The sequence below is a fragment of the Propithecus coquereli genome, unplaced genomic scaffold (genome assembly GCF_000956105.1).
Source record: "Propithecus coquereli isolate 6110/MARCELLA unplaced genomic scaffold, Pcoq_1.0 Scaffold249, whole genome shotgun sequence".
Lineage (NCBI taxonomy): Eukaryota > Metazoa > Chordata > Mammalia > Primates > Indriidae > Propithecus > Propithecus coquereli.
Window position 1 is genome coordinate 342,913 of NW_012148052.1, and position 14,963 is coordinate 357,875.

The 14,963-nt window shown below is 44.3% G+C and overlaps 1 protein-coding gene across 1 annotated transcript; it reads right to left on the reverse strand.

The window, feature by feature from the left end:
- Positions 1–7,586: 7,586 nt before the first annotated feature.
- ZNF691 (zinc finger protein 691) lies at positions 7,587–13,808 on the reverse strand. The gene is made up of 2 exons (XM_012646678.1): positions 13,730–13,808; positions 7,587–9,107 (listed from the first exon to the last, which is right to left on the reverse strand). The coding sequence occupies exon 2, from the start codon at positions 9,096–9,098 to the stop codon at positions 8,244–8,246; it is 855 nt and encodes a 284-aa protein (XP_012502132.1). The 5' UTR covers positions 9,099–9,107; positions 13,730–13,808; the 3' UTR covers positions 7,587–8,243.
- Positions 13,809–14,963: the final 1,155 nt, after the last annotated feature.

Below are 14,963 nucleotides of genomic sequence, written 5' to 3' on the forward strand. Positions count from 1 at the left end.
TTGCCAGAGACAGGGATGCTGAGTGGGCCAGTCCTTGGGTCCCCAGTGCACACAAACACTTGGTACAGTACAGACAGTGGCCCTGGGTGGGCTAGTCCTTGGGCCTCCAGACAGCATGCGCTGGTACTAATAGTGGCAGTGGTGGTGGTAGCCCTGGGAAATCTGGTCCTTGGACCCCTGGCCAGTGTGCAGCCCCCTTGCTGGACCCCAGAGTTGCTAGTGGTGGCAGTGGTCCCAGGTAGGCAGCTCTCAAGCTCTGGGGAGCATACACTTTGGCTCCTGGGGGCAGCCTCTCTGACATGCTGGACTCCCTGTTGCTGAGTGGGCTTGGATGCCAGGGACATGACCACACCATTGGTCCCAGCTGGTGCCAGAACACTGCAGCCCTCTGGATGGATATGGGGAGATGCCAGCACGGTCCCCTGAAGTTTTTAACTCTCAGACTTATCCACACTCAGCTTCCAGAAATTTAACAATTACAAGTTAGGTTTTCCTACTCTGGCACTGGTTCCCACAAGGGTTTCTGTTCTGGAATATTGTGATTCTCTGTATCTGCCTGTCTCTACAATTTGGGGGGCTATGATCTTCCCTGAGACCTCACTTCTTTTATGGATCTTGAAGAGTTTATTTTTTTCAGTTTGTTCAAGCTTTTATTTGCTATTAGAACAGAGTGGTGACTTCCTAGCTCCTTACACATGGAACCAGAAACCATAATTCTTATTTTTTATCCATTTGGCCACACTATGTCTTTTGATCACAGAGATTAATCCATTTATATTTAAAGTAATTATTGATAGGGAATGACTTACTATTGTCATTTTGTTAATTATTTATGTCTGTTTTACAATTATTTTGTCCCTCTTTTTTTCTCTTGCTGCCTTCCTTTGTGTTTCATTAATTTTTTTAAACCATAAACTCAAGTAAGTGGTATCATTGATGTTTCTGTGTTCACATGCTTTGATTCTTTTTTCATTTTTTTCTGTGTATCTGCTGTAGGTATTTTCTTTGTGGTTACCGTGAGGTTTACATAAACAATCTATTTTAAGCTGATAACAACTTCAACCACATCCAAAAACTCTTACTTCTTTACCTCCTCTTCCCATTTATGTAATCAATATCACAAATTACATCTTTTTATATTTTGTATGTATTAACATAGTTTTATAAGTAGTTTTTATGCTTTCCTCTTTTAAATTCTACTCTAGAATTTAAAATGATTAACATACCACCATTCTGTTTCAGTATTCTGTATTTGTCTATATATTTACCTTTACTAGTGAGTTGTATATTTTTGTATGCTTCTGTGTTGGTGTCTAGTGCCTAGCATCCTTTTGTTGCAACTTGAGGACTCCCTTTAGCATTTCTTTCTTTTTTTTTTTATTTCAGAATATTATGGGGGTATAAATATTTTGGTTACATGTAATGCCTTTGCCTCACCCACGCCAGGGCTAGAAGCATGCCCTTCCCTCATACAGTGTGCTCCGTCTCCATTAGTTGTGAGTTTAGCCCCATCCACCCACCCCCACATCTGACCAGCACTCAATGAATATAATTACCATGTGAGCTCCTTAGTGGTAATCAGTACCAATTTGACGGCAAGTATCTGTGGTGCTTGTTTTTCCATTCTTGTGATACCTCACTTTGAAGGATGGGCTCAAGTTCTATCCAGGATAATATAAGAGATGCTAGATCACCATTGTTTTTGTAGTTGAGTAGTATTCCATGTATACATATATCACATTTTATTAATCCACTCATGTATTGATAGGCACTTGGGTTGTTTCCACATCTTTGCAATTGTGAATTGTGCTGCCATAAACATGTCTTTATTATAGAATGTCTTTTTTTCCTTTGGGTAGGTGCCTAGTAGTGGGATTGCTGGATCAAATGGCATTTCTATTTTTAGCTCTTTGAAGTATCTCCAAACTACTTTCCACAGGGGTTGTACTAATTTGCAGTCCCACCAGCAGTGTATGAGCATTCCTATATCTCCACATCCATGCCAGCATTTGTTGTTTTGGAACTTTTTGATAAAGGCAATTCTCACTGGAGATAGGTGATATCTCATTGTGGTTTTGATTTTCATTTCCTTAATGATTAGAGATGTTGAGCAATTTTTTATATGTTTGCTGGCCATTATTCTGTCTTCTTTTGAAAAGTTTCTGTTCATGTCCTTTGCCCATTTATTGATGGGGTTGTTCGTTTTTTTCTTGTTGATTTTCCTAAGTTCTACATAGATTCTTGATTTCGGCCCTTATATTGGATGTGTAGAAAGCAAATATTTTCTCCCATTCTGTAGGTAGGTTGTTTATTCACTCTAATGATAGTGTCTTTGGCTGTGCAAAAGATTTTTCATTTGATCGGGTTTTTTTGTTTTTTGAAACAGAGTCTTGCTCTGTCATCCTGGCTAGAGTACAGTGGCATCATTATAGCTCACTGCAACCTCAAACTCCTGGGCTCAAGCGATTCTCCTGCCTCAGCCTCCTGAGTAGCTGGGACTACAAGTGTGCAATTCCATGCTCGGTTAATTTTTTCTATTTTTTGTAGAGACAGGGTCTCGCTCTTGCTAAGGCTGGTCTTGAACTCCTGACCTCAAGCAATCCTCCCACCTCAGCCTCCCAGAGTGCTCCCTTTAGCATTTCTTATAAAGCAAGTGTGCTGGTGATGAATTCCCTCAGCTTTTACTTATCTTGAAAAATATTTCTCCTTTACTTTTGAAGGACAGTTTTGCTACATATAGTATTCTTGTTTCCTAGGTTTTTTTGGTTTTTTTTTTTCCTTTCAGCACTTTGAATATCATCACACTCCCCTGTGGTATTTAAGGTTTCTGCTGAGAAACTCCCTGATAATTTTATCATGCTCCCTTATATGTGATGATTGTCTTTTTTCTTGCCGGTTTCAAGATTTTTGCTTTATCTTAGCGGACAGTTTGATTGTAACGTGTTTCTCAGTGTAGGCTTCTTTGGTTCATCTTATTTGGATTTGGATATCCATTTCCTTTCTCTGATTTTGGAAATTTTGGGTTATTATTTCTTCAAATAAGCTCTCAGTCCATTTCTCTCTCTGTTATCCTTCTGGAACTCCACTTGATGGTGTTCCATAAGTCCCTTAGGACTTTCTTCACTTTTCTTCATTCTGTTTTCTTTTTGTTCCTCTCAGTAATTTCAGATGACCTGACTTAAAGTTGTCTGATTCTTTTTTCTACTTGATTATGCCTGATGTCGAACTCCTCTAGTGAATCTTTTTTATTTTTTATTTTTTATTTCAGCATATTATGGGGGTACAGATGTTTAGGTTATGTATATTGCCCTTGCCCCTCGCCTCCCCACCAAGTCCAAGTTTCAAGCGTGTCCATTCCTCGGATGGTGCGCATTGCACTCTTTGTGTATCCTCTAGTGAATTTTTAAATTCAGTTATTGTATTATTCTTCAGTTTCACAATTTGTTTGGTTTTGTGTTTGTTTCCATCTCTGTTGACATTTCATTTTATTCATGTATCACTTTTCTGATTTTGAACAGATTGGCTTCATACAGGGGAAGACCTTCAATCAGCAGCCCAGCTGGATTCTGGAGGCCTCTGAATCCTTTTGGTTGAGGGGTGGTGGGGGTGGGATGTTACTTCTCTGGGTTTGTGCTTGTAATTTTCCAATTAGAGAGGTTTGCTAGTTTCTTCTTCAGGAGCTCATAATCTCTTATTCTCTCTAGTGTCTGTCTGAGGTACTGCAGGTTCTCTGGTACTACTGCAGCAAGTCTCCCTGTTCTCCTTTGTGTTCAGTGGCCCCCAGACATTCAAATTATGTTCGCTCCCCATTAGCACCCAGAATTAGGCAACAAATACCAGTCCCTTGAACAGCTCTCCAAAAAGGCCAAATACTAGATATATGCTCTACTCTTCTCTCTCCCTCCCAAAGGAGGACCCATAAGTTGGGAGCCTTCTCCCAATTGTGCTGAGTGTGCTGGCCTCTGTCTATGGCACTGCAGGCCCTCTAGTGCCTCAGCAAACTGCAACTCCCACCCCCAGACCTCCCATTCTTCCTTGCTTTGTGGCCCCCAGGCACCCAAAGTATTCTAGTTCCATTAGCATTCCAAGTTAGGCAAGAGAGGAACCAGTCCTTTAGTAGCCTTCTGAAAATGCAGAACATTGGATGCATGTTCCACTCTTCTCATTTTCTCCCCAAGGGGGAATCTGTGACCTGAGCTGAGCTGTGCTGGTTTGGGGAAGGGGCGATCGTGGAGAAAGTAAAATGGCTCCTTATCCATTTCAATGTAGCTCTTCTTGGCCTCACACTTGCCTGGGGTACTATAATAAAACTTCTTAGTTGGTTTCTAGAGTTCTTAGAATGGTATTTTGGTCTGTATATATATATATATATTTTTTTTTTTTGCTTGCTTGTTTGTTTTTTCTTTTTTAACCCCAGTGCTACTGCCAGAAATGTATATTGTTGTTAAGTGTCTCTGTGGAGAAATAGGGGCTGAGACTTCATATTCCGCCATCTTGCTGACATCACCACCTCATCTCTCTTTCTTATAATGTGGTATTTCATTTAATCTAAAACATCATCAATTTTAAGACACATTTTAACGTTAGAGATGTTAAAATGTGTAGAAGATGATCTGTGGTGATAATAAGTCACTATCTGTAGGAAGATGCATCATAGTCTTGTTATGGCACTCCAGAAGGGAGGGGAGAAGGGCAGAAATGGGAGAGGATGGGAAGCTAGTGACAAGCCTTGATGTAACTCCTTCCTGAAGCACCCAATCTCTAGAAGGAATTCTAAACTTACAAAATGCTTCATGTGACAGAATTTCTTGGGGATGCTGATGAAGGAGCTGAGTTCTGCCACAGGGATAAAGGAGACAAAACAGAGACGGGCTGTACAGATCATAGGAACCTTAGGCAAGAGGAGACCATGAGGTCATAAATCCCAGGAATCTGCAGAAATTGTGTGGAGAGTTTGGACTTTCCCATTCTGTGGAACTAGCAAGGCTCTGCGGCAATCACACAGAGCTCTCCATGGATCAGGAGGTTTCCAACTGACACTTGACGCTTAAACATACAACATCTTCCCAAATTACTTCCCAAGTTCATGCTCCACACTAGCCTAAGTGTTTTTCCTAAAGGGTGAATGTGATCATGTCATTCCACTGCTCTAAAATTCCCTATTGTCCACAGTCCAAAATTTCTTAGCCTGGCATCCAGCACCCTTCACAATCTGACCCCTGTGTACCTTACCATCCTCTGCTCCTCACACAGGGCACTCTATATCAAACATTTCACTGCTTCCCAGCACACTAAGCTTCCCTTTCATCTGAAATAACCTTCCCCTTTTCTTTGTCTAGTAAACACCAACTCATTCAGACCAAATTCAATCATCCTTCAGCCTCCCCTCTCCTCTGAAGAGTTGGCCATTCCCACCTGTGTTCCCCCAGCAATCTGTCCAGATGAGTTTCTCTTCCTCTGCATTCCTTGCAGGAAGGACTACTTCTCATTCACTTCTGGGCTCCAGTGTCCAATACAGGCCAGTTTAAGCCCCCACCCCCACCTGGCTTCTACAGAACCCTGGGTACAACTGTAAAGACATCTATTGTCCTGCACTGTAACTGGGTTTATGTGTCAATCGCCTATGCTGGAGAACACAGGGGCCACGCTGTCTTCAAAATCAGTATTCCTAGTTACTAGGCAAGGAAGAAAGGGAGGAAGAGAGGGAGAGGAAGGGAAGAGAAGGGAAAAAGGTCTGAAAAAGGGGGAAGAAAGGGAGGGAAGGAAAAAAGGGAATGAAGGAGCAAATAAAGGAATTCTAAAAAGGAAGTCAGAGAGTAAATAAATTAACTAGTCATGACTCAAAAGCATGAACCAAAACAGAAACCCTAGCCTAGGAATTAGGGTCAAAAAGGGGCAAATTAGATTAGCTGGGGATCATGTCCCAAGATCAGAGCAGGTGCCTGGTACATTGGTCCTGGGCCTGTTTGGCAGCAGAGACTCCCATAAAGTCACAGCAATTATCGCTAAGGCTCCAGGTCTGGAAGGATAGTCTTACCAAGCTTCTCGGACTGAGAGGGGACCAGTAGACCTAGCTTGGTAGTGGGTATAATGAAGAGCTTGGCCTTGGGATCAGATATACCTAATCTAAATCCCAGCTCTGCCAATAAGTCAGGTCATTTAACCTCACAGAATTTTCTTACTTTGAAAATGGGAACCCTACTACCTTCCAAGATAGTATGGAGATAGGAGATAACAGTGTACAATAACTGGCATTCAGTAGGTATTTGAAAGATGGGGACTTTCATTATTAGGGTATGTACCAATTCATACATGTAAGTTTGGGTGACTATGTTTAAAATATTCTGTAGGGGGATTTTCAAGGAACAGGAAAATGTGTATGAAATAAAAGTGCTTTGTAAAGTGCCCTACAAATGTATTGTATAAAATACAGGCTTTAGATTTGAGCAGAAGTAAGTTCATTTCCTGACCCTGCCATTTACTTGCTCTGTAATCTTAGGCCAAGTCACTTTCTCTCTGCCAGGCTGTTTCTACATATGGCAAATGTAGATAATTCTTACTTCACAGGATTGTTGCGGGAATTCAGTAGGATGATGAGTGTAAAGTTCCTAGCACATACCTTCCTGGACAGCAGAAGGATACCCGTATGTTAGGTAAGGTCATGGGTGGTGTCGGTTCCAAGCCTGGTGCCAGAATCACATTCTGCCAACTGGCTGCAAATGAAAAGGGCCCCTTACCCTGGAAGAGGAGGGCCCCAGATGGCCAATAGAGGTAGAAAGGGGTCTTATGTATTTGTTAGAGGAAAACTGGGTAAACATTAAACTTCCGTGTAGAAAACATTGAAATCTGCCATGTGGAGCCAGCCCTAAACCAGGACAGGAAGCCAGGCATGATCTGGCCAAGCTGTCCCAGCCTTGGGGACTAAACTATTGCTACTAAAGGTGAAGACTCTCATTATGGGTCTCAAGATTTCTCTCATTTTATCTCACCCTTCACTGCCTACTCCTTGCCACTGCCATTTTTCCCAGGCACAGAGTAAGTGTTCAATTAACAAAGTTCAAAAGGTCCTCATGCTTGGTACTGACTTCCCATAGAGTGAATGGTCCAAGATCATATCAAGAGGACACACTGACTCCCACCTCCAGGCCAGCCTCCTAAGTGGCTGCTCCTTCAGAAGCCAACGAGGTGAATACAGTGAAAAAGAGCACTGGCTGGGAGTCAGGGAGGCCCACGTATGAGCTCTGGCTCTACCCTATACCTGCTGTGTGATTCAGAGCAAGTGACTTCACCTTTCCTCACTTCTGTTTCCTCATTGTATTCTCTTAAGGGTTGCTGTGACAACTAAATGAGATAAAGAATGTAAATGTGACTGGTGGAATCGATAGCATGGAGTGCATGCTCAATTAATGATAGTTCCTTTCTTTTCCCCCTTTTCCTCAAAGGTCCCAGAGACTCAGCCTGCTTCCCTTTGCTTTTCAGAGTAGCCACCCACCCATCTGTCTTTCTTGGAATTCAACTCTCTTTCAGTGGGCTGCAGTGGGATAATCTCCCCAGCTCCCCTCTTCCCCAAATAAGTACACAGGTCCTTTTCATAGAAGGGTTTTACTGCTAATCGCTCTGGGGGAAACAGAGGCAGGTTGGGGGTGGGAAAACAAGTAACAAATACAGGGGAGTGCGAAGGTCCCTGGATCATGACTCCCTGAAGGCTTCCCTTTCATTCCTAAGGCAGGACCTCAGATCTCTTCTCCAGACCAAGGAGACCCCTTCCACTGGGAAGGCAACTTCCTCCCAGCCCAGAGATCTAGAAGCAAAGTTGGGGCATAGCAGATGGGAACTAACTGGCCACTGCAGTGTGCCCTAAGCAGTTCATAGACAATTTGGAGGACTTTAGACAGTGACACCCATCTCACTTCTTCAAAGGCCAGGGCACTGCGGCCCTAACAACATCAACATGTTCTAAGCCTACCTTATTTCTCTTTCACCCCAAGGAGGTGAAGCCAAAACTGGGTCCTCTGATTTTCCAAGGCAAGAAATTGGCCTGGAAAGAGGCAACGATTTTTACTCAGAGTCCTTTCTTAGGAATTCCTGGAGATCCTGGCTTCAGAGGCAACAGGAAACCATTCTCCAAAGTGGGATGGAAGAGCTTGAGATCAAGGTGGCAGCAGCAGATTCAAAGATCTTCTTCCTCTACTACATTGGGGTCTCTTGCTCTCTCCCCCTCACTCTCTACATGGGGCTTTCCTTCAGCTGGAATCTTTTCCAGTCTGCTCACCCAAGTGTGTTTTCTGGTGGCGGATGAGATTTGAGCTCCGGGAGAAGTGTTTCCCACACAGAGTGCACCGGTAGGGCTTCTCCCCTCTGTGGGTCCTTTGGTGTGCTCCAAAGTTGGAGATATCACTGAAGGTCCGCCCACACTCGGCGCACTCATAAGGCCTCTCACCTGTGTGAGTGCGGTGGTGCACACCAAAGCTGGAGCTGTTACTGAAGCTCTTTCCACACTCACAGCAAATGTAGGGTGCTGGCTCCAGGTGGGTCCGGTGATGTACAGCCAATGTGGCACTCTGGGTGAAGCTCTTGCCACAGATGTCACAGCGGTACGGCCGCTTGCCCAGGTGATCTTGCTGGTGCGTGGTGAGGTCTGAGCGCCGCCGAAAGCTCTCCTGACACTTGGGACACTTGTAGTGCTTCTCTTCCAGGTGGATCCGCTCATGCCGGATGCGGTTGGAGCTTCTTGAGAAGCTCTTGCCACATTCAGAACACTTGTACGGCTTCTCGCCAGTATGGATCCGCTGGTGTGTTCTCAGGTTGGAGGTGTTATTGAAGGTTTTGCCACACTGGGCACATACAAAGGGCTTCTCCTCTGCCTCAGGCCTTGGATGAACAATGAGGTCCCCTGGCTCTTGAGCTGGCGCAGTAACTTTCTGCCATGGCTTTTTTGGATAGGTTTCTTGTGGCCCCTCCAACAGGCTCTCCTGCCCATGGTCTTTCTCCCCAGGTGGGGTACGAGAACCCTCTGAGTCATCCACTCTCCAAGGCTTACCCCCTTCCCCTTCCTCAGGCAGGTGTGGTTCTGGACTCTGCTCCTTCTCACTGCCCATCTCTGAACCCTGGGAATGAACACAAATGGCCAACACCTTTACTCCTCGGGTCAGGCCAGACCACAGGGAATCTTTTGTTCTATTTAAAGGGGTGTATACCTTCTCCATGGAACCATCCATCAGAAATAACCTCAATCAACTGGAATACTTGGATACAATGCCTTTACTTACTAACTTTCAAGTGACAAACTTTCACAGATATTTAAAGCTACCCCCAGTGCAAAAAGAAGGCACCAGCTTTGTCTATCACCATTAGATATTTGTGCAATTTGAATAATATCACTCTTCTTAATACCACTAAAAAATGACAATCTAGACCATAATTCATGTACAAGTAAAGGAGCTTCCATTTTGGGATGAGTTCAATTTTTCTGCCTAACTATAACTTAACTAAAACTCCTTTTATGTTTAATCTTTTTTGAAAAGATTAAAAATAAAAACCTTCCTTAAAAGTATACATGGGGTGGGGGTAAGAAAAAAAAGTATACATCTATTTGCCTGCTTTCAAAATGAACTTAACAGGCCAGGCGCGGTGGCTCATGCCTGTAATCCTAGCACTCTGGGAGGCTGAGGCGGGAGGATTGCTTGAGCTCAGGAGTTTGAGACCAGCCTGAGCAAGAGCGAGATCCCATCTGTACTATAAATAGAAAGAAATTAGCCAAACAACTAAAAATAGAAAAAATTAGCTGGGCACAGTGGCGTGTGCCTGTAGTCCCAGCTACCCAGGAGGCTGAGGCAGGAGGATCGCTTGAGCCCAGGAGTTTGAGGTTGCTGTGAGCTAGGCAGGCTGATGCCATGGCACCCTAGCCTGGGCAACAGAGTGAGACTCTGTCTCAAAAAAAAAAATTAACTTAACAAAACCTCTAATTGTTGAGGCTCTCCTAGTTGTTTACAAGATCTCCCTTTGACTCTTAAGATTTCTACCACCCACACCTCTCTAGACCTCACCATACTCTAGCAACAAAAGGGTTGACATCTGGGACCTCCAAGAGCTACTGGGGGGCCTGGGTTGTGTGTGTTCTGATTAGTCTGTGCTAACTTCCACCACACTAAGCCACACACACACATACATGCACTCATACATGCAGGCTCACACATACACACTCACACACACAGCCACATTCCCACATGACACACAGCCATACACGCCACCAAACACATTCAATCATACTTTCATATCACACACACAACAGTCACACATATACAACCACACAAATACACACCACATACACAGCCATACATTCTCACACCACACACACACCCCTAACCACATACACACAACAACATACATACAGTCATATACATGGCTAGACACTCACATACCTCACACATATACAGCCATATTCTTAAACCACACAGTCACACACTCACATACCAAATACACACGAAGATACACACAGACACAGATGTACAGACCACACTAACCACCCACCCCAAACACCCAAAGACATACAGTGCCCAGCACAGAGGTTGCTTTACAAAAACATCAGTAAATATTTGCTAAGCTGCACAGGCTCCTTCAGATTCCTACAGCCAAACCAGGGAAGGAAGGGAAGAAAAAAGTACTCCTGATAAGACAAGAATGGTGGCATTTCCATTCTGGGCCTTGAAGAAATAATAACATTTCAAAAGGCAGAGCGGACTGGTGGAGATGCTGTCCACAGTGACATGAACAAAGGGATGAGGGAGGGAAGCACAAACTATGATAGGACACTGAGGATAGAAAATGAAAGACTGATAATTCCTTTAAGTCAACAAGTATTTTTGGAAAAAAGCAACACAGAATGAAGGAAGTGGTACTGACTACATTTATGGTTGGATTACAATGGTGACACATATTATAACTCTGCAAATTATTCAACCACTCTGAGCCTCAACTTCCTCATCACTAACTTTGATTCCTGCCCACACTGTGGGATTTTGTATGAAAGGAAATGCCTGTAATCCTCAGCAGAGTGTGAAAACACTATGGCCTAGCCCTGTGAAGAATACAAGAATGAAAAAGACCTTTTAAGTGATCTTGTTAGGAAAGGAAAAAATGTTTTAATTAAAAAATAGTACAAGACTGTATATAATCTTCTATAACATGAAATACAGACAGAACCTCAACACTTTAAGGAGCGGAGGTCAGCAACTTTTTCCTGTAAAAGGCCAGATAATGAATAATTGGCAAATATTTAGGGCCATAAAATCTCCGTTGTAACTACTCAAGTCTGCCATTGTCTCATGAAAGCAGCCATAAACAAGACTTAAGGGAATGAGTATGGCTGTGTTCCAATAAAACTTTATTTAAAACAACAGGAGGTGAGCTGTAGATTACCAGCTCTTGTTAGTGTTTCCTGAAGAATTCAAATAAGCAATATGAAAACAGGCTTGCTTCACTTTCAAAAACGCAAGTAAACATCAGAAACTATTTATTCCTTCATACTTAAATTCACTCTACCCTGACCATCCTTTTAAAAATTACAAGCCCTTAACACACTCCCAGTCCCCCTGTCCCATAGCACATCTCACCTTCTGACAGTCTATTTATGTATGTCTATTATTTATTGTTTACCTCCCTTGCTAAAACGTAAGTCCTATGAAGGCTGAGATCTTTGTTTCATTTTATTTACTAAGGTAACCCAAACTCTCTAGAGTAGTGGCAGGCATATACAGTAGATCCTGAAAAGTATTTGTTAAATGAGTTGAATAGGGGAAGGTCAGGCCTGTCTCCAGAACCCATTTCATGCTTACTTGTGTCTATTCTCACCCACTGTTCCTCAGCAATCTCCTGATTGCTGCCCACTTTCTCCTTTATGCACCCACAGAATCGTGTTTGCTTTTACAGTGATTTGCAATTACCCGTTTGCAAGTCTGTTTCCACTGGTAATTTATATCCAGCTTGAGAAAAGGGACTGGATTATTTTAGTAATCTCCTTCTGCAGCACAAGGCTGGGTGCTCAAATGTCTTTTGAATGAATGAGTTAACGGATGTGATCTTAACTCGATCCCCACTACCACCCACCCCATGTAGGGCTCCAGTATCTCTCTCTATGCAATGAGCTACACGGCCTCCACTCACTTCCAAACTGCTATTCTGAGAACCTACAATTTATCAAGCTCGAGCTCTACCCAGGGCTGAATGCTGGGTCAATATAAGAGCAAAATGACTTAGGATTATGATTACCACCCTCAAACAGTTTATGAATGTAGTGGAACAGACTGTCATACAGTGCAGAAGGTTAAGTTCCAGGGGACCAGTGCATTGGTCACCTTTGTACCCTCTCCTCACTGCCTAGCACAGTATCTGGCACATTATACAGAAAGCAATAATAGTTAACATTTTTTGAAGCTGATACCAAGTGCTAGGCCATGGACTAAGAGCCATATAATCATCTCATTTCATTTCACAGCATTCTTATTTTAGAGATGAGAAAACTGAGGCTCAGAGAATTTAAGTAACTTACCCAAGGGCACACAGCAAATAAGTGGCAGAACTGAGGCCTATGCCCATCACTCCAAAGCCAGTGGCTTTTAACCATTACACTAGTATTGGAGCGAGAAAAGGAGGGAAGGAAGGAAAGAAAGAAATAAAACAGCGCCATGGGAGTTTAGACGACACAGGCATATTTCCCTGACAAGATCAGGGATGAGCAGCTTCGTGGAAGAGACGGGATTTGAGCTAGGACTTGCAGCATGGGTGAGCAAGACTGGGACTTGCAGAGATAGGGAGCCCACAACCTACTGAGAAGACAGTGTACTAAAGTATACTTTCAGGCCACATTTCGGAGATTTAAGGGTGAAAGGGGCCTATAGGGCTTGTCTTCCTAGGGGCTCAGCAGCACGGGTGGAAGCAATGGTGGAAGGGGTTGCTGAGACAGCGGAGAAGGGGCCAGGTCTAAGAAGTAAGAGCCAAGAAGACGGGGCTGGTGATTACAGATGATGAAGGCAAAGGGCCTGGGTTAGAAGGAGGAGGCCAAGCTAGAATGTCGTCTGAAGGACCAAAGTTCAGGGTGGAGAACTGGGGGGAGGAAGGGGAGAGAGGAGCTTAGAAAGACCAAGGACAAGGTACTCAAGAACAGGGACTCACAGCAGAGCTAAATAACGGGTCAGAGATAGAGGAGGACCGAAGGATTCAGAGAGTCCGGGGAGATGGTAGGGGAGAACGGGCAAAGGCTGCCATCAGAGGTGTCAGAGAATCAGGGCCCAAGAGGCTGGGTTGTGTGTTGTGGGGCAACAAGAAGCTAATGGCAGAGTCTAATGGTACAGTATTCTGGAGGGCAGGAGTTGGGTTCAGGGAGGCCGGTGGGCTTGGGGCCAAAGGGGTGGCAGAGGAGGAGGGACGGGAGAGAAGGGGTTGCTAACCCCAAACGTACGGTCATTAGCTGGGGGCGAGGGGGTGGAGTACTCAAAGGCCAACAGGAGACTGGCCGGCAGACATGGAGAGAGGTGTGGACAGCAGCCTGGCCGCGCGGGCCGGGGGACAGGGGTCAGAGCGGAGGCGCACAGGGCCCCTTTGCCTACCACTGGGTCTGGGGAGCAAAGCAGCAGCCTCCAACTCCTCGGTGAGAGGAAAGGGGCCGTGCTCGGAGCTCCCCGCGAAGTCGAGTCCGCCTCCCCCCATAACCTCAGGCCCAAACAGGACCCACCTCGCTCCCGCCGCTCGGTCAGGTACAGCGCCGCCTCGGTCGGCGGGGGAAGGAGCCGGAGCCGGAACCCAAAAAAGATCCGCCCTACCTCCCCAGGATTGGGTTCTGGAGATTATTCTTCCTTCCCATTGGCTGTAATGGCTGCCACAACGCAAGAGATCCAGGAGGGACCGCTAATAAGCTTAGGCCTTGGGCATGGCATGCTGGGAGTTGTAGTCCTGGGGGTTGTAGCCCTGGTGACTCCGGGGAAAACATTTGCCAAGTTTAGAACCTAACGGTAGAAACTGGGTTCCCTCGTAAGGTTGCTGGATTTCCTTCCGCGCTCGGGTATTCAAGCCCATGGCGCAGGGTCACCTGTCTGGGAAGTTGTAAAATTGGTATAGCTAACCTACATGACCTCCAAGGGGTCATGAACTCAAAGTAAAGTTAGTGACCCTTGACACGTTCTGTAGACATTCAGCGAAGCCCAGTGTCTGGCACTTCACTCTAGTTTACAGTTTAAAATCGAAGGAGTGTAGAACTGGAAGGGAGATACATATATCTTCTGCCCCCAGAAATGTAAGTTCTCTTTCTGGCTGGTAAGGTCAATTCTCTCATCGCGCAGAGCCAGTGTGACAATGTGAGTTAGTTTTAAGATTGGGATATTCAGAAAAGTGTGTTTGGAACTGAATATGGGTGAGTGAAATATAAATACCTGATGAACACTATTAGTTTATAAATTGATTTTAAAATAAGAAAAAAATACTACAGGGCAAACAGGAATAAAACTATGGCTTTTATGAGCTGTGGTTAAAGCTTGCTTGAATGGACTCAAAGCTGTTTGGAAACCAATCCCATAATGTGTTTTTTCTGTTAGCAGCTCAAAGCCTTTCCCTGCAACTTCTCATTCACAATGAAAATAACAGCATACCAAACAATGAATATCAAACTTTTATTTTAAAACTGTACAAAAGCAAACAAAAAATTCTACTCAGCCACTGTGATGGTTAATTTTATGTATCCACTTGACTGGACCACAAGATGCCCCGATATTTGGTCAAACATTATTCGGGGTGTGTCTGTGATAGCGTTTTTTGGATGAGATTAACATTTAAATCAGTAGACTGAATGAATAAAGCACAGTGTCCCTCTCTGATGTGGATGGCCCTCATCCAATCAGTTGAAGATCTGAATAGAACACAAACACTGACCCTCCCCCAACTAAGAGAGAATTCTTCCTCCAGCCAGACTTTGG